At 35.4% G+C, this 19,409-nt stretch overlaps 2 protein-coding genes and 1 long non-coding RNA gene across 5 annotated transcripts in view; 2 read left to right on the forward strand and 1 right to left on the reverse strand.

Annotated features, from left to right (window-relative positions):
• LOC136347105 (fork head domain-containing protein FD5-like) overlaps positions 1 to 19,409 on the forward strand; it is a 153,401-nt gene that overhangs the window by 53,956 nt on the left and 80,036 nt on the right. The window lies entirely within an intron of this gene.
• LOC136347118 (uncharacterized) overlaps positions 1 to 19,409 on the forward strand; it is a 39,882-nt gene that overhangs the window by 1,809 nt on the left and 18,664 nt on the right. The gene's annotated exons all lie outside the window — the stretch shown is intronic.
• Ca-alpha1D (Ca[2+]-channel protein alpha[[1]] subunit D) overlaps positions 151 to 19,409 on the reverse strand; it is an 82,813-nt gene continuing 63,554 nt past the window's right edge. Inside the window, exons 18-30 of one of the 3 annotated variants that reach the window (XM_066296705.1) lie at positions 18,755 to 18,842; positions 17,902 to 18,009; positions 12,965 to 13,017; positions 12,279 to 12,897; positions 12,134 to 12,217; positions 9,998 to 10,192; positions 9,245 to 9,356; positions 8,370 to 8,518; positions 7,643 to 8,311; positions 7,256 to 7,578; positions 6,454 to 6,725; positions 3,047 to 3,202; positions 151 to 2,986 (exon numbers count right to left, since the gene is read on the reverse strand). In XM_066296705.1, the coding sequence (XP_066152802.1) occupies positions 2,820 to 2,986; positions 3,047 to 3,202; positions 6,454 to 6,725; positions 7,256 to 7,578; positions 7,643 to 8,311; positions 8,370 to 8,518; positions 9,245 to 9,356; positions 9,998 to 10,192; positions 12,134 to 12,217; positions 12,279 to 12,897; positions 12,965 to 13,017; positions 17,902 to 18,009; positions 18,755 to 18,842 (2,995 nt within the window). In that variant the 3' untranslated portion in view covers positions 151 to 2,819. Of the gene's footprint in view, positions 2,987 to 3,046; positions 3,203 to 6,453; positions 6,726 to 7,255; positions 7,579 to 7,642; positions 8,312 to 8,369; positions 8,519 to 9,244; positions 9,357 to 9,997; positions 10,193 to 12,133; positions 12,218 to 12,278; positions 12,898 to 12,964; positions 13,018 to 17,901; positions 18,010 to 18,490; positions 18,599 to 18,754; positions 18,843 to 19,409 lie in introns of all 3 variants that reach the window. The other 2 variants (XM_066296702.1, XM_066296703.1) reach the window with 2 other exon arrangements.

The raw sequence follows: 19,409 nt of genomic DNA on the forward strand, positions 1-19,409 counted from the left end.
TTTTACGCAATTCCAATATTTGAATAAATAAAAAAGTTTTTGGTGATTTTAAAAATGGCCAAAAATCTAAAAACCTTCTTAATGGGCTGCGAAAATATCGGAAATGGTTTTTGACATTAAACATTCCTCAAAAATTAAACCCGTGACACCTAAATCAGTTCTCTTCTATCTACTTATAAAATAGGTTTTTCCTGTCAAAACCCCCCACACTATTGAATACTCATCTGTTACGCCGTGCTTGGAGCCGTATCCTGCTACTATCAATATAAAACTACATAATTATTTAATAAACTTTACTAAATAAAAATATCTTAGTGGTTTTTTTCAACTTATATAATTTTTTCTGTACGTAATATATAATACAGTTAAAGGGAAAACGTTTTAATTGTAACAAATACAAATTTTTCATGGCCAATTGTGCGTTACCTATCGCTTTATGGGAAACCCAATTAGCGTCCATTTTCCGACGTCGGTATAACTGGAAAATATATGATCAATAAGAAAAAACATTCAGATAGCATTCGCGTCAAGACTCGACGTCGGAAAGATGCATATAACTGCGGACTCAGCCTTGTCTTTGGTCTAGGACCTGAAACCAAAAAAGAATCTATCCTCAGACGTCCTGAATAGTATAAAAACAAGGCAATAATTCTGACACCTTCTAAACGTAACATATCAGAATAAAGGGACACTTCATAATTATTTCAAATCATGCACAAATAGAAATTAACGAAAATTCAATAATTTTTCGAATCGAACTTCTTGCATTTGATTTTTCATCACCTACATCCAAAGAACAGACAGCGACTAATATCACAATATATAATAATAATAATAATCATATTTTTTATTTCTACACACAGGTTAACAATACCTAAGTTGTATTTTCCACATCTTTCTATCCTTTTCACTATCGTCGTTCAAATATTTCCTTAATGTAGTATTTCCTACTTAAATTAATTATGACTCCTGAGTTGTCATACACTTAACGAAATAATTATCTGTAACTTCATTTCATATTATACAGAGCGTAGTTTTTGGCACCTTACGATGAGTTTTTATTTGATCCCTTTCTTATCGTTAATCTAGTTAGCAATTAAAAAATTTCGCACTAAAATCACTTTAAATTAACAACAATAACATTATCTTTAATAATACTAACTCACTAAATATTAACCAACTAGAATAGAAGGCACAATGTTAAAATGTACATCTCATCATCATCAGGTCACTATTCTCCTTTATTACATTTATATAAGTACATAAAATACAGATTTTATACAGATCAATTCGAATTCACTGGTCATTTTTGGGATCTCGAAATCCATAAAAGATACGAGGTCGCTTAAGATGGCGCATTTTCGAGCTTTGTTAAATATCGTTTTAAAACTTGGAAAATTTCGATTATATCCGAAGATAATCAAAATAAAACTGAAATTTCCACAAAAGGTTTTTTTTTATTATTTGGAAAGAATTTTGTAAAATGAATTTCACTTCCTCAAGGGTACTTTTGCTCCTTTATAAGATTGCGTCATTAGATTTTAAATATAACGTTTCGGAATTTCGAAAACATAATCAACTTCTTGTTTTTAAATACGGATCTGATTTTTTTTTTGGTATTTTTGAAAAGACTGTGATTTTTAAAAATAAATTCTATCACACTTGTAGTAAAAATAAACATAATAGTGCGAAATGCATATTTAATAAACAAAATAATAAAAATCTACTCAGACATAAGTATTATCATGGAAATTAAATGCATCATATTCTACCATATTTCGTTCCAACTGCCAAAAATTTTAATAATGTGACTGTCTTTCTTCAGGATATTCTTGAAGATATGCTTTACTAGAATACGCAGATCTTCTATGATATAAGTCTTTACATATGACAATATAGTTCCTTTGTGTGTTCTGCAACATGTTTTTTTCAAATTTAGTACGCTGTTAATAGTTTTGAAAGTGTTACAAAACTATTTAATACTTTTGACATCTCAAAACTGACTATCCTATGGAGACTTAGTTTGTTGTTACTATGGTAACATTTTGGCAGAATAGTTTTTTATTATTTTATTTATTAAAAATGTATTTTTCATTTTTACGTTCGTTTTTACTACAAGTGTGACACATGACTTAATTAAAAAAATCGAAAGATTTCCAAAAATGCAATAAAAACCCAGGTTAGTTCACACATAGTAGGCACATTTGAAAAAAAAATTAAGTAGACGATGATTCTCAAATTCTGGAACGTTATATATGAAATCTAATGGCGTCGTTTTATAAAGGAGGACTGTGCCCATCAGGAAGTGAAGTTCATTTTAAAAAATCCCTTTAGATAACTTAAAATAATAAAAGGGATTTGTGGAAATTTAGTTTTTTTTTCATTATCTTTGGAAGTAATTGGAATTTTACAAATTTAAAACATTTTAGCAAAGTGCAAAAATGCGCCTAATTGTTCCAATTTAAGCAGCTTCGTATCTTTTATGGTTTTCGAAATGAATGGTGATCGATGAATTTAAATTTACCTGTATATAAACAAGTTAGAAGTGGTAGTTCCACAGGCAAAACGTAACTCTTCCCATATGGAAAAGGACAGAAAGATAGAAAAGGCGGTAACAATAAATAGGCATGGCAACTAAAATTAGTGAGAAACGTGGTAAGGATAAGAAGATCAAAAAAAGTTTTAAAAAATGTTGTTTGGCAACGTAGAAAAACAATCCATGGTTGTTAGAAAACTACACGTTATTAAATAATTAACTTTAGTCTTCCTTGGACCAGAAGAATTATTTAGGCACTTGGTAAATGTGGTGATAGGGGATGCTATAATTGCTGCATAGGGCTAGATTGTCCGTGGGTACGACTTTTGAGCTGACGCTCGTGTTGTAGCAATTGATGGGCGGCCCGATCCATCTCCTCTTGAGTCATGTGCAGTGCTTCTTGCATTTCCTTCGAGGTATTTCTTACAAAATCAGGATCACAATATTTACCTAATTAAACAAGAATAATGTAACGCAAAAAGAGTACTTCGTTCATTGATAAAAATTTACCTAATCCCTGTTCCACCAAAATCCTGCCAACTAAACTTTCCGCCGACCCAACTACCTCAAAAGACGGAGGTCTTCTTTCCGCGGGACTTCCAGGTAAGGAATGCGTCAGTCTTTCATTAGCCACGTGTCCATTGGGTTCACCAGGAGAAACTGGAACTAATTATTAGGGGCAACGCATTTAATCGTTTAAGAATTGGTATCTAGCAAGGAACGTCAAAAGTAATGGTTCATCTCTCGTGGCTCAAGGTCTCAATTTTCCCCAACTATAAATGTTAATTCATACAATATCCCCTTGTATTAAAAAAAAAAATTAAAATTCTTCAATTTCAAGACTTGGAATGTGATGTCTTAATCTGATAATAAGTAGATATTGTGTTTACCCAAGTTTGTTGGGAATGTCTTGAATTGTTGCTAAGAGGTAATGGGAACTTGGTAACATCGAGAAGATTCCAAATCTTCTAAGGCAGGCGCCGTACTCAAATATTTTAACAAAAGGAACTAAGTACTTTACGAGAGTGCCCATTATTTATGACTGACCCTGTAGCCATTGGAAATTCTCTCGATCGGCTATAGAAAACCCATTGTAAGGAAATGGAAATTACTTGAAAATGATTCTGTTTTATAGGTAGGTTTTGTTACCTTTAAATGAAGCAATCTGCCTATTATATAGGGTGTCCATTTAACAGGTCTCGGACTCTCATGAGTTTGAGATTTTATAAAATAATCAATTATGAGAAAGTATATGAGGTTAATGAAGATACATTTTAAAATTAAGATCAACCTTATAGGGTGTCTCAAAAAAGTGGAACTTCATAAATTGTAGTTGTTTTTAAATGGACCCACCTGCATTTTTTTCACTAAATCGAGTCCTCTTTTGAGCCTCTGTTAGTTCCCAGATTTTTTTTATCCTGATATGCAACGACTCAAAGCAATGAAGTTTTACAAGAAATTTTTGATATTTGCAGTGCCTCATAAAAAATTTATATCGCAGTTTAAGTTAAATTTTGATCATTCTAGGTTGGATTTTTATGGAGGATCACCTTAGCAGGCAGGTGACCTCATTTAACCAAAAATATATACAGTGTTTACAATAACAACTTCAATTTCCACCTTTTCAATTTAAATTTTCTTCATTTTTTCAAATAGGATGGTGTCCTTTTTATGATGTAGAACGACATAAAATAAAATTTTCTTCGTTTTTGCTAAGATTGATGCCATATTTATATTAAGTATTAACAGAATTATTAATTATATCAGAAAAACCTGTATTCTTAGCTAAGGGCCTTAGTGTTTAGCATACGTTGTCTTGGTTTCAATGTTATGGAGAGCACTTATTGGTCTTAAAAAAGCAACTAATGATTTTTTATTTGCAGTTTTTTACCAATTCCTCAATTTCTGTTACGCTGATTCTTGGGTTTTTTACCACTAATAAGGTGATGTCTAGTTCTCTAGGTCATTTTCTTCTCCTAAACCCCTCTTCTTTTAAGTTTTCTTTTCTTAATTACCATTTCCCATCTATTTAAAATGCTTTTTGAGACTTTATAGGCTAAGTTATCAGAATGTCCTCTATAAGCAAATCGTTGTGCGTTAACTCGAAATGTTAAGAAACAATTTTCATTATAAGAATCAATTATATAAACCATACTAATAAGTTATTTTTAAGTATGTTTTGTTTTAATGGCCAGTTTTAAAACAAACAAATTTCGAAGGAACGGAAAACTTTAAATGACATGTCCAAATTTAAATCGAATATCGAAACCATGACAACGCTTGCTAAACTTTCAGGTACTTGTGCAGAAATGGAATTTTGCTCGAGATAATTAATAATGTCATTAATATTTACGATCAACATGACATTAGTTTATAGCAATGTGGAGAAAGTGGAATTTTCTTTCGTTCGATGTCATAAAAAGCACATCATCTTATTAAAAAAAAAATAAAGTTGAAAAGGTGAGAATTAGAGTTGTTATTGTGAACATCCTATAAGTATTATTGGCAAAATGATCATTAGTTCGTGTTAAAGTGATCTTATATAAGAGTCCATCTTAAAATCATGAAAATCTGGCTTAAGCTAACGGCCATATTAATTTTTTATATTGTACTGCAAATGTCTACAATTTCTTTTAGAACGTCATAGCTCCGAGTCACTGCATCCCAGGGTAGTAAAAATCTAGTAACTAACATAGGCTCAAGGGAGGATTCACGTGATCACGTGATAAAAATACAGGTGCTTTAAAACAAACACATTTTAAAAAAGTACTCCTTATGACGTCACGCTTTTTTGGGACACATTTTAAAATTCACCTTCGTTAGCCGCATCCTCATAATTGATTTTTTTATGAAATCATAAACTCATAGGAGTCCGAGGGACAGTTAAATGGACCCCCTCTATGTTATATTGTTACATTTTTAGTATAACCGATTCATGGAATTCCCGCTGGGCCAGAATGTGTAAATGCTTATTATATGTGATTTTTAAACACAACACAAGTGCACACACATGACACATCTAAAAGAATCTGAGTATTAAATAACACTCCTCCAAGCTTACTAATATTGCAATGAGACTGGCAAGCTTATACGTCTATGAATAATAGAAAAAGTTATTATTAATTGTCTCACTCACAAGCTCTTATTCAGCGAATAGCGTACCTTTAGTTTAGATGAAGCCATGCCTGTGCTAGCTATGCATACTATGCGGGATATCTCGTGTCGATTGTCCGTTAACAGGGTGTGTTGGGGAAGCAATTTTAAGTCTAAAACATCTAGTAAACATATACTCGAAACTCGATTCTGACTCAGCTACAAACATTTCATTTTTCAAATTATTTCATGTGACATAAGCACAAATGATAATTTAGTGCAGTTGCTTAGCCGGTACTCTGATTATCTATCAGTTGCATTTTGCGATAATAAATAATCCTAATCTACAGCCACCCTAGTTTTTCATTAGTTATTGTTATAGTTTAGGAAATAGAGGTAACTAATTGCTCACTGAAAACTAACCGAAACAATGCTAAAAAAAAATAAACTAAAATGCTCGGAGTCCGGTTAGGATTGTGTTTCAAGCATATGCTCACTAGAGATTTTTGACTCAAAATGACTTCGACAATACAATTTTAAACTCTGGCAGATACGCCACGGGACACCCTGTATGTATGCTATATCTACGTAGATATATCAACCTACTAGCTAATAAAGTTAACGAAAGGTAAGAGGGTGACTTTTAGGGCAAAGGAAAATGAGCTTGGGACAACTGAAATAATATTAATTGAGAAAATGCTTCCTAAACAATGAGGAGAGAGAATGCAGAATCGCTCAAAGAAACGTAACCTACTTATATTTATATCCACATAAATGGGGATATGGGATAAATTAGGAAGTGGGTCTCAGGATGGGCGGCTAACCTCGGCCGTGGAAAGAAGCTCGGTGGTTTAGGAGACAGCAGCGCCCGTGCCGGTCTTCCATTTTGGAATGCGGATCCACAGACTGAAGCGGGTGATTATCACCAAGGTCACATCCACCAGGAGCTGGAAGGAACCCGGCAACCGCCATAGCCTGGGCTTGGGCTAGTTTGAGGCCGCTCGCGATACGACTAAAACCGCCGCCACCACCTGGCGAGACCCTCCTTCGAGGGGGCGGCGTGGGCGGCATCAGCTCTTGACTGTCGCCCTGAAGACTGCACAACGCAAACAACGATTTCTACTGTACATTTTGCACTCAAAATAAATGCTTTGGGGCTTAAAGTAATATTTTTGAGCTCAAAATTTACAATAACTGTCAAGGCATCACAATTACCGGTTAGCGGTAAATCAATAAAAACCATCAAAAACCAAACATTATTTGTTATCGTTCAACTATATTCGAAAAAAGGCACACCATATCAAATACTACCCCCCCTCCCTCCCCTCCCCATCCCCCTTCCGCCGGTGTGAGCTTACCGTTATAGCCGGGATGCAGAAAACCAGAGTTACTGAAAATCAAAGTACATATATTTTTTGGGAAATGACCTTTTTGACAAGCCCCAAATTTAAATGAACGATTTTTGATAGAAATTTATGGAAAACGATTTTTTTTTTATTTCGAAATCCTGCGCGATACAACGAAAAATAATCCACTTCATAAGAATTACCAAAAGGCAACAGACAATCCACGTTCTGATGGCGAATGCTTATTTACGAATAATCAACCAGCACCAACGAAACTTACTCGATAATGGTGTACGCGTTCTTTTCCGTGTCTCCATTACGCAGATTCGTTAGAGACCTGAGGGGAATGTCTTCGTCATGGTAGGCTTCATTCAATGAAGCAACGCTCGTCATGTTTTGAACGGCATTTTTCACCCCAGAAGTGATGTGATTCATGGCATCTGTGACCGACGCATTCCTTAAAACATTGTAAGGCAAATATTCGGCGCTGGAGGCCGGGCTAACCTTTATTTCAGTCGGATTGAGTTTCAGGGATTTTGCCCTGTTGAAGCTGTGTCCCCGCTTCATCGAGGACCACACACTTCCGAAGAGAGAGTGATTTCGCTATCAACAGATCGCCTCGTCATTCAGTGTTAAACCTACGTAATAGCAACAACTTTCAACTCACCCTATGCATCGGCTCAGGATTATCATCGATCAATTCGTCCAAGTTGCCTGAAATAGCCCTCTTAAGCTCAGGGCCGGCTTCATGCAACGTCCTCAACCCAGCTTGGAGAGTTACCGTGTTGTGTTGCTCTTTAAGGTCTCCTTCGCGGAGTTCCTGTTCCTTTCTTTTTTTAAATCTTCGGAAATAATCTTGAATAAGAAAGGTGGCGTAAAATTTGCCCACAGTGACTTCATCGTCCACTCCAGGCGGCGGTACCACCTGATCAAGCAGTTTTGGGCTGGTTCTTTTCCATATTTTTTTGATGACCGCACGTAATTCAGCGTTGGCGTCATCGATGTTTCCTTCGGTTTTGATTCTCAGGGAAGTTCGAACGACCGCAAATAACGTGGCGTTAAAAAGCACAGTACCGTCGCTATTTAAGGGCATATTCATCGAAACCAGTCGTTTACAGGCGACACGATGAGGACATAGTTTTCCGAAGCCTAAAGGAGGCGAAATTTTTCTAAGAAGCGTCACGACGTCCAGATGCTTAATGCGACCCTTCGCGTCTGGATCGTACTCGCTCCACAATCTGATGAACTCGTCCAAATGATGTGGACCAAGAATCGACCAGTCTCTCGTTAGGTAATCAAAATTGTCCATAATTACCGCCACAAATAAATTTATAATCTAAAACAAAGAAGTGACTCTAGCACGTCGAAAAAACAGAGAAAATTTATGTCTTTACCAAAAATGAACATAATACGTAGAACGAAATGAAATATGGATAGGCAGTGTCGGAACCGCAATATTGCGTTTCGGTCTTATTGAGCCTGCTGTCACATTTCGCTCTTTTCGTATCTGCACAATCCATCATTATTTCTTGCCAAGCTTCACCTAAGAGGAAAAAAAATCAAGATTTTGTATCTAACGTAAGAATTTAACGTAATAAAGTGCTTTAAACAACCTACAGGGTGTCAATTTGAAAATGAACCACTCCCTATATTTCGATTCGTATCAAAAATATTCAAAAACACAACGATGTTTAAACACCGTAAGTCCGTTTTCTGTTAAATTGCATGCAGACTCTAGCGGGGGTGGAAACGACCACTAAAATCTTAAATGAGAAGGGGGGTTGAGTTATATCTTATTTAAAAGGTCTTTCAAATACATTTCCAAGTGTACCTGTTTTTTTATCAAAGAACAGTTTTCGAAAAATCATGTCCACACCGCAAACTAGCTTAAGTATCAGTTGTATTAAAAAAAATAGTTTATTAATGTTTAATTAACCAAAAGAAAAGGTTTTTTATTAAAAAAAAAAAAAAAAAAAAAACAAGGGTCGAAATATGCTTTAAATGGCCTTAAGTAAAAATTTGATTGTGTGCGTTGGACGTCCCCTTTCATAGCAAATTTGAAGCTTTTTTTGATGTAAAATTTGATTTCGGAGATAATCACTTTTTTAGGCCATGGAAGCTGTGTGTTTGAATTCTTTTTCGGTATTATTACCGACTACCCAACTCGTTGGAATATTGCATGTCGTTCATTTTTCACTAGGCTATTAGATTCACTATACCGAAATAACAATGGTACATGTTTGTACTTATATCACCAGTTAGTACTTGCCTGTTGCTGATCGAAAGAGTACCAAAACAGCTTGAAAAAATGAGGCAAAATTATTATTCCTCGATAACTGCGTGTCCGCTTCTAAGTCGCCGCTTTCAATTTTTCCGAACATCTGTAACAAAACCAACATGTACATTCTATTGGACAACCTATGGAACGAAGACGAATATCACACGATTCACTACCTAATAATCAATTTTGGGTCAGCAACAATAATGTAAGGTATGCCTGGTATGTACTTTTCGACTGCCAATTGCTATAGTGAGCCTAACCGTGCGATATTTTGATACCTATCGTTGTTTATATTTTTCGTTTTGTTTTCATTTGAGACTGCGCGTCTTTTTATTATATCGAATTAATTAAAAAATTGACGTTTAGCAAATCAGAATTTGTAAATTAGGTTTTTTTTTTAACTACCACCATCCTTCTTGCTAATCAGGCAGTCAGGTACATAACGCCCCAGTTCTGACGTTTCGCTTACCAACTGTCCTGCTAGAAATCTTACCAAAATAAAAGTATCAAAAGCTAATCGAAATTGGCTCCGATTATATAATAATATTAGTGTACGATATCAACCGCCATATTAGGGGTACCCGTGGCATCAGTGCGCACTCGGCGTGTCAAATATGGTCAACTTTCTCCTCTGTCCTTGTTTTGTTATGACGTTTCGTTAAATGCGCGTATTGGTGCGGGTGCACGAATTCGCCATAAGAGGTATTAATAACATTAATATGAAGTTACCAACGAACTCACCTGCATTCCTATTACGGCATAGATGAAGAAGAGCATTACTATGAGTAGTGCTACGTAAGGAAGGGCTTGAAACGACTTGAAAAATGTCCACAGTAGAGTTCGTATACCTTCTCCTCTACTTAGTAATTTGATAAGTCGCATCACACGGAATAACCGAAAGAAGTTTCCAGAAAATTTGATTTTCTTTTGCCCTGGCTAAAAAATTGTTGAATTATTAAAATCGTAAAAATAAACGATGTACAATGTGGTCCAAAATGTAGGTATCTTGAGAAATGTAAGAGGTAGAAAAATGGTTAACTAGGAAAAATACCATTACAATACGAAAAATACAAAATATTTAAAAAGTCTGTGAACACACTGAAGGGCAACTTTTTGCGTCTCCACCGTACATTGAATTGTCAAAACGATGTGTCGATTCCGAGATATTTTCATCAACTTTTTTTTCCATATTGCTTTTTTTATCACAGGCAAGAATATCGTGAACATTGAAGATTTTCCCTCTCCAATGATGTCCTTCACACTATAGAAATTTTTAGGGTCCATGTCCGAAGGTGACAAAGTTTAATTCGACCCTAACCGTAGGCTTCTTTTGCTATACAGCACCCTTACTATCATCCCAATAATTAACTAGACAATTTACTACTTTAGTAATAGTGTAAGCAGAATAAAGAAAGCTAGATTAGAAAGAACTTTTGCCCTGAAGGAATGCCGAAAGGCGATACTGGGGTGAAGAAGGGAGGTGGTTTTAGTAGGTAGACGGGCGACATAATGGTCGGTCGAATCCCACATTACCTGGCTTCACATCGAAGCCAGGTGCCTTAAGAAGATTCCCACCTCTCAAAAAAAAAAAAAAAATAGAAAGAATTTTAAAATATATATCGACTTAACCTGGATTTTTAAAATTACGTCTATTTTTATTAATACATTTTTGCCATTTCCGAAGACCACCTTAATCATTCTGCGAATAGTGTTTCCATTGAAACCCTTTAAAACATATCGGACTCTTCTGCAAGCTGTTGTATAGTAAAAGGGGGTCAAACTTACACTACTCTTTTTTTACATACCCGCAAAGATAAAAATCGAGGAGTGTAACGTCCGGCGATCGAGCTGGCTATTTTATCGAGCGGCTGTTTGCTATTAACTTGAACCCATTTACCTTTGTAATCATTACTATTTTACGCCCTGTAATTAACTTACCACACATGTTACGCTATACATTCAATTCAAATGTTTCATGTAGCCCACAATGAGTCAGTTGATGAGGGATCTCAATGGCTTAAAGATAGTGAATGTACGTGTTAAACAGTTCGCATTTACTGAAATATATTCCATCTGCCCAAATCAGATTCTTGCTGAAATGGCGTATTTCTTGACGTTGGTTTAGAGGTCAATTTGGAAATTAGGAAATTTTGTATTGCAATACACTGAGAAATCAGCACTCACTGTTTATCACAAAAAGGGCGGTGAAAGAGATTGGTCGACTTCGGACCCTAACGAATGAAATAACGACATTGTTCTTCTATAAAGGGAAATTGATACCAAATGATACTGAAAACTCTTGTATATTTTTCCTGTAATTTTTGAAAATGTTTGGCCCGTTTAATAATATTCATTTTGTTATATTGCGAACGTGTTTAGGGAATTTCAGTTTTTCATCAACAGTTACCCCCCAAGTAACGTAAGCTTTTTTTGATGAATAATTGTTTTATTGTTAATTACTTTGTTCATAGGCGAGACCAAATTAAACTTTGTCGTTTGGTGCCACGAAACCCAAGTATTTTTATAGAGCGTAACATGTCGTGGGAAAGACAAAGAAAACGTTTTTTCTGACTATCTTGAAATACAATCTTACGGCCATAGGATAATAAAAAATTGTTGACGATATCTCACAACTGAAACATTCCAATTGGAATGCGAAGATTGATAGGTCGCAAAAAGTTGCCCTAACAAGGTTTTTACAGGTTTGAAAAATATTTTCATTTCAATTAGGGCACTTCCAGTACTTTTCCAAAAAGCAGGTTAAATTTTTTTTTTCCATTCAACCTTTCAAGTCTCAAGATATCCATACATGTGGGTCCAATGTGGTCCATATTATATACTGCCTACGTTAGATCAAACATATGCAATGATACTTACGCTAACGTCTTGGTATACTATGTCAATGAAGCTACCTAAAACGATGATGAAATCGAAGGTGTTCCAAGCATCTCCAAAGTAATTCTAGGGGCGAAACAATGACTGCAAATTTAAACACTCTAACGGTGGCTCAAATGGAATTTACCTTGACTCTAAATGCTGCAAGTTTAAACACAAACTCCATGGCGAAAACTGCGGTGAAAATCATGTTCAAGTAATCCAAAATGTTGCCATAGTCATCTGGTTGGTTGTGGAATTTCATAGCCAGTGTAATGGTATTGATTATAATCAACGTGAAAATGGCATACTCGAAGGGTTTGGAAGTGACGAACCACCACACCTTATACTGAATCCTATGTTTGGGTATGTATCGCCTAACCGGCTTAGCTTTCAGAGCAAATTCAATACAATTTCTTTGGTTTTTGTCCAATTCACAATTCTTGTATTCCTGCTCGCCCTCGTTCTGGAATGTAACGATGACGAAACCGACGAATATGTTGACCATGAAAAACGCAATGATAATTATGTAAATTATATAGTACGCCGCTACTATAGGCCTATAATTGTGAATTGGCCCTTTATTTTCTTCGTTGGAGTCTATTGAAACATAGAGCAGAGCTGGCCACCCTTCGAAGGTCGAAACGGTAAAGAGTGTTAACATCGCTTTGGCCACATTATCGAAGTGGAACTTATTCTGTTCCCACTCCCTATCCTTCATTACTGGCTTGTTTATGTCTCCGTCTACATAAATTAAGTAGGTTCCACTAAAACCAATTACAGTAGGTATTTTCTATATTTGGATTTATAATATCACGACTATTCTATACTTACTTGCATTCGGTTGCTGTCAATTTCGAGCGGTCTGTGCAATGAGAAAATTTACCCTACACATAAAAACGAAAATTATATTAGACGATAATAGGTACTCATCACAAACATGTGCGGAACGCGCATGCAAAAACGTGAAAAACTGTTTGAACAATTGGAAAATCAAAAAAACAACTGTAAATTTATCAAAATATAAGTACCTACATACAAGGTTGCTCCAGGAACATGTTGCCAAACTTTGGGAGGTCATAAAGGGTGATAAGTTAAGTTATTTTGCCTCATAAACATATATCCGGAAATGAGTCGTAAAGGCACAAGACAAAAAAATTAAAATTAAATAAACAATGCTCATGGTGTCGCATTTCATTGATTTGTTTATAGCCGTAAAAGTCACATTTGGAGCGACCAAAATCCCCATAGAACATTTAAGAAGTCTAACCGCTATCAGTTCTCTACCAAGGTGTGGGCTGGCATAATTTCCTACTATGCCAACCCACATGTTAGTAGAGAACTGATATTGGTTTGACTAGTGGAGTTGCTGAACCGTACTTCGCGAGTTGCTCGAAAACGTCCCGTTGAATATCCATCAAAGGATGTGGACTCAGCATGTCATGGAGCTCCGGCAAATTTAACTTGCGACGTGTGGGACCACTTAAATTTACAATTTCCTGAGAGTTGGATTGGGCGCGGTCGACCTGTTAACTGGCCGGCCCGGAGTCCAGATCTAATACCTCTCGATTTCTTTTTTTGGGGTTACCTCAAATCACTAGTTTATGAAACAGTTGTAACAACAAAAGAAGAATTGGTTGGAAGAGTGACGGCTGCAAGTCACTTTATTCAGGAAGACTCACATGTTCTTTTTCGAGTGGTTCGGCGTACGACCGCATGCCGGCGAGTTGGTGGCCGCAATTTTCAACAAAACTTGTAATACTTTATTTATTTATTTATTTATTTTGATAATTGTCTTAGAAGACAAAAATGCAAAAAGCCGTAAATACGAAAACTTGTGCATTCCTTAACGTTTTTAACAATTTTTTTGTCTAGCGCCTTAACGACTCACTTCCAGATATATGTTTAAAAGGCAAATTGGCTTAACTTATCGCCCTTTAGAACCTCCTAAAGTTTGGCAACATGTTTCTGAAACGCCCTGTACATGACATATAAATCTGGTTAAGAGACGACAAAAACATGCAAAACTTTTAGGAGCGGTTATATAAAAACTGCGTATCACTTGTAGTCATAACTAGTAAAATATAACATCATCATAACCCAATGTAGGTACCCAGTAATTGACCATAACTGTGTTAAAGATTGCTGTTCGGCACAATTCCCATTATTATAATATATATTCACAAAATATATATAATCTGAAATTAAGTGCTATTTCAGAAAACATCAATTGATTTACATTGTGCTATTTCTCAATTGAGCTCAAGCTTACCGGCATCACTACTTTGATTTGCATTGCGCAGCCGCTGAGATCGGTGATAAAAACATTTCATGGCAACTACAAACATACAGACGGCAGGCTAAAGACAATAATTAACAAATAAGTTTAAAATAATGAGCATTCCTGCGACTGGCTTTTAGATTTTAAGTGGCAATCAAAATTAAGATAATTAGTCTTCCCCCGCTGGTAAAAGAACGCTAAAGTCGGCTCTAGAGAGTTTAAGTGGCCGATTATAGCAGTCGCAGAAACTCCACAACAATAAGTATCGAAGTGAAAGTCTCAGCACGTGATCTGTGAGCTGAGAGAACGGAGCGCTCTATTCATGCCACTACTTACTATACAGGATGAGTCAGTTTGTAGTAGCAGAGCTCTAGGAGCAAGTTTCGTAGAATAGATTGACGTCGAAATGGACGTAATTTCAGTTTTTTTATGGCTACACGGAACACAGGTCTCAATCCTAATGTATGCAAACGTTTGCCAGATTGGTTTGATTTTCTTAAAATTACACTAATGAAGCCATGTGCAACGTTATGATACGAAATACCCTACGCAAGATGTTAAAAATCTCTCATGGTGATGTCGAAACCTCTCGAAAAAAGTTCTAAAGACAATATATAAGGAAACGAATCTATATGTCCGACAATATTTTTGTATCTTTCCTCACAGCTCCTATTTTATATATATATATATATATATATATATATATATATATATATATATATATATATATATATATGATTGTAAAGGATCTACACAGGGTGTTGTTGAAGTACATGACCAAACACCAAGGGGTGAAGCTTCAAGTGATTCGAAAACGACAAGTTTATATAAATATAAGTCCGGCAATGCTGCATTTTTAAGCTACAGGGTGTCGAACTTAAAAAAACAAAAATTTTTCGTAAAAATCTTAATAATCCTTTAGACAACTTTGTTGAAATTTGGCAGTATTATTTATGGTCATTATTGTTATTTATGCGCCACTGACTTTTTTTAATTTTTAATTTTCTCGCATTAAGTAACTCAAAATAAAACTTTTTTATTTCTTGAACTTTTTTCGCACCGAGTCGCATTTTTAATTGCTCAATACAAAACACATATAAAGTCGGTGGCGCATAATTAACAATAATAACTATAAATAACACTACCAAATTTTACCAAAAACGGCTTAAGGATTATTAAGATCTTTATAAAAAAATTATAAAAAAAAAAAATTTCAACAGATTCTATGTTGAAAATGAAGCATTACCGGATCTATATTTAAATAAACTCTTCGTCTCAGATTCACTCAAAGAATCACTGTGAAGTTTGCCGACGTACTTGAAAAACACCCTGTATATTGAGATTTAATAAAAAAATATTGGAAATTAGAAGTGCAATTAATATTCAATAATCATATGCAATATTTAGAAAATTTTCAAATACTGCATATGAAAAGAATTTTGAACATAGTGGAAAGGGATTCAAACAAAGGAACTTCTCATATATTTCATGAGAGATTTTTTTTATTTATTTACTAGTTGGTCCACTAATTTTATTAAACAATGTAGTTAATGAAATATGATTTGACGTTGGTTGACTGGACATGATAGTGCCACTCAAGGCTCCTTAGATAGAAAAGGTTTTTTTTAGTTTTATTCTTATAAAATTCATTAAAATACTGGAACATAACATATTACTGCAAAAAAATTTCATGAAGATTCCAATTTTGTAGAAATCCAAGACGACGCGCTTAAGAAAATCCAAAATAGTTCACAATATCTCAAAAGCCAATCGTCGAGTAAAAATACCGATGACGCCAATAGAAAGCCAAAAGAAAAGTGGTCTAATAATCTTTCATTATCAGCTTCACTTTCTCCAAATAACGGTTTTCAATTAAAAAAAAAAAATCGAAAATGTAAATTTTCAGTTTTTATCGAATATATCCGAAACTATTGCGATTTTTTTAAATTTGCAAATGGATTATCGTTGAGCGCTAAAATATGCAACTTTGCCTCCGTTTAACCAACTTAGTGTCTCTTACCGTTTCTGATTTTTCATACATAGCCCCTAATTTGTTGCACCCTGTATACATGTATTTAAAGCTCTACGAATTTGTTTTAAAGAAGTAATTAATCACCGTAAAAGACTTTGATTAAATTTATCTAAATTAACATAATAGGTTCTTCGTAAGGAGAAGGATCGGCATATGGCAGAGGTGACTCGTGTAATAATTATATGATACTATCTGTTTTTATAATAATTATTTTCATAATCAAGCAGAAACAATTGTGAAATTGTGACATAACTCAATTCATTAAACCAATTATTGAACAGCTTCTGATATAAATTGAAAATGGTAAAATAAATAAATCGAAACGGCTAATTCTAGGCTCCAGCGTGATTCTGGCCCCCGAAGTTGCGTGATTCGATCACTCTTGACATTTTCTATGAGGGTTTTCAAAACAAAATATTTGTAACCAAAGACCCTCGAGCTCGATCATCTTGAGACTATTATTCGAGAATATATTTTACGCGTAAGCGGGTAAGCCGTCAAGAATTTGATGGCAAAAAGACGACTCTTTGTATTGAACGCGATGAAAAGCATACGATTTTTTTTTTCTTTTTGGCAATTGCCTCAAAGGAAAAATTTCGTACTTTTATTGCAAATGTTATGTCAGAATTAAATTTCCATGAAAATGTATGTTTTTAAATAACTTTCTTTTTATACATATTCTATACTGCCTTATAGCAAGTAAAATTATTGTAGAATAGGATCTTGTCTTTCTCTTCTAAAGTTATTAGTGTTGCAACGTGTAATGAGCGTTTATTTGGATTTATAATGACTATTTAACACGTAATATAGAGATTTCTAAATATTTGTTTAAAATCTATTTTTGTGCCAATCGGCTTTATGAAAATATCGCAATAGGCTAACTTAAATATTCGCTTTTTAATGTACTTCAATTTTGCATTGATCATCTTTAATTGATTAATAGTTATTAAAACAAATATCTTGAAGCATTAAAAATTATTGTTGCAGCTTGCTGCCGATTTGAATAGCGGAAACAATACAAAAATTGAAGACGCCTGAAAAATTGGTTTGAAACTGAAAAATAAATAGAAATTTAAAAAATCTTTATAAGTTTTGACAATTCTGGCGAATAATATTTTCCACTTTTGGATTAAAAAAAAAAAAACGTAATTTTGACAGTTGTAGAGAGTTATTTGTCTTTTGATTTGAATGCCGTTTCCCGCCATTTTTGAAGCAGAACCGGAAGACAAAGTCAAAATTTACGCGAACTCATAAGCGAAAAAACTCTTACCATGATGCGCACCCCATGTGGGGACGTACGTTTGTATGTATAAGTAAATTTCACCTCACGTTTATCTCCAATAACTCTTTATTGGGTGAGGAGTCCTGCTACTAGAAACTAACTCACCTTGTATATCATCGTCATCGGCTACGACAGAACATGCACATCTACTTCGCGAGAGGCCTGACGAGGATTACCTTGAAAAGTTGTACTCCAATAACAGCGAACATGAACTGGAGAAGGTAGGTAACCAACATGATATTGCCAATTGTCTTAATGGCTACTATCACACATTTGACTACATACTAGTAGCGGCAGGATTCGGCACGGGGATGAAACAAATGAATTAATCAGTTAAAAGATAGCATCCGACCATGCTTAGTTAAAAAAAAATACTGTTAGGTACTATATGTTTGAGCGCCAATTTGTGGGTACGACCCACATATAACAATAGTTGCTAATTTAGCCGTATTCAATGAACGGGTCGATCGACGAGTACTTGTACGATTTTGTACAAGTATAAGCGATAGAAAAATAGAGATTAAGCGGGTGGCGGGGCATCGCGCAGCCGTCTCAAATGCACCCTGGGTCGACCAAGCGGCGACGGTGCCCTACCCTGCTAGATATGACTACAAGTGGCTGATGAGGGTGGTGTCGCTAGGAGGTCGAAACGTCGCCATGCGGGGTTAGTAGCGATACGACTTGGCTCATCCACTCGAGGCTGCAGCTGGGAACCAACCCATAGGTGCATTTGCGGGACAACAACGGACTGCTGCTGGTGCCTACCTTAAATAACTGGACTCCGATTACCGCGAACATGAACTGAAGCAGGCTCGTGACCATCAGGATATTGCCTATGGTCTTAACCGCGACTATCACGCATTGGACTACGTGCTAAGAACAGACATTAAGTTGGTATCAATCAAATATGCAGTCCTCCATAACCTGCTTTCTGTACCCCGTAAAAATATTGTCATACATATTAAGAGGTGCGATGCATTTAGTACAAGATTTCGCCACTGTACAAATTCGAAAATCGTTAAATCTTACCTTCAGTCCTTTGGCGCGATTGATGGCTCTCAGGGGTCTGAGCACTCTTAAAACTCTCAAAATTTTAACCACGGACATCGCTCCTTGACTGAAAATAAAAACGAAATTACAATAGATCTGGGTACAAAGGTTTCCGGGGTAGCCGGCAAATTAGTTCCCTAACTCAGTTAAAAATTTCCCATATCGTATCTACCGAAAGTAGAATGAGTTGATATGATTGCACCCCTTCGTCTTCGACTGCGCATCACCCTTTCTGCGCTCTATAATGATGGAAAGTTACCTATATTTAACAAGCCGTGAAGAAGAAGTCAGATTAATGCTGGCTTCAACTTCATTTCTTGATTTGAATGAATCACTCGATGACCCCAAGTGATCATCAAATGAACGTTTGACTTGAGCACGCTGTTTGTTATCCAACTTAGTAAAAATCTTAGTTAATTGAAAACCACTGTTTCGTCCTCGTATTAGTAACAGTGGACAGCAGCAGTAACCCAAATTTGACAGGTAAGTGTGGATGGGAGTTCAGTAAATTTCAAATCGATTAGACTGCATGAGTTAACAGCGGGTCATTATCAAATGGAAATTGTTGCAATGTTCATGCCCTTGTCGATAAAATATTATGACAATGTACTGATTGGTTGAAACTCGAAATTTG

This window comes from Euwallacea fornicatus, chromosome 26, assembly GCF_040115645.1.
Source record: "Euwallacea fornicatus isolate EFF26 chromosome 26, ASM4011564v1, whole genome shotgun sequence".
Taxonomy (NCBI): domain Eukaryota; kingdom Metazoa; phylum Arthropoda; class Insecta; order Coleoptera; family Curculionidae; genus Euwallacea; species Euwallacea fornicatus.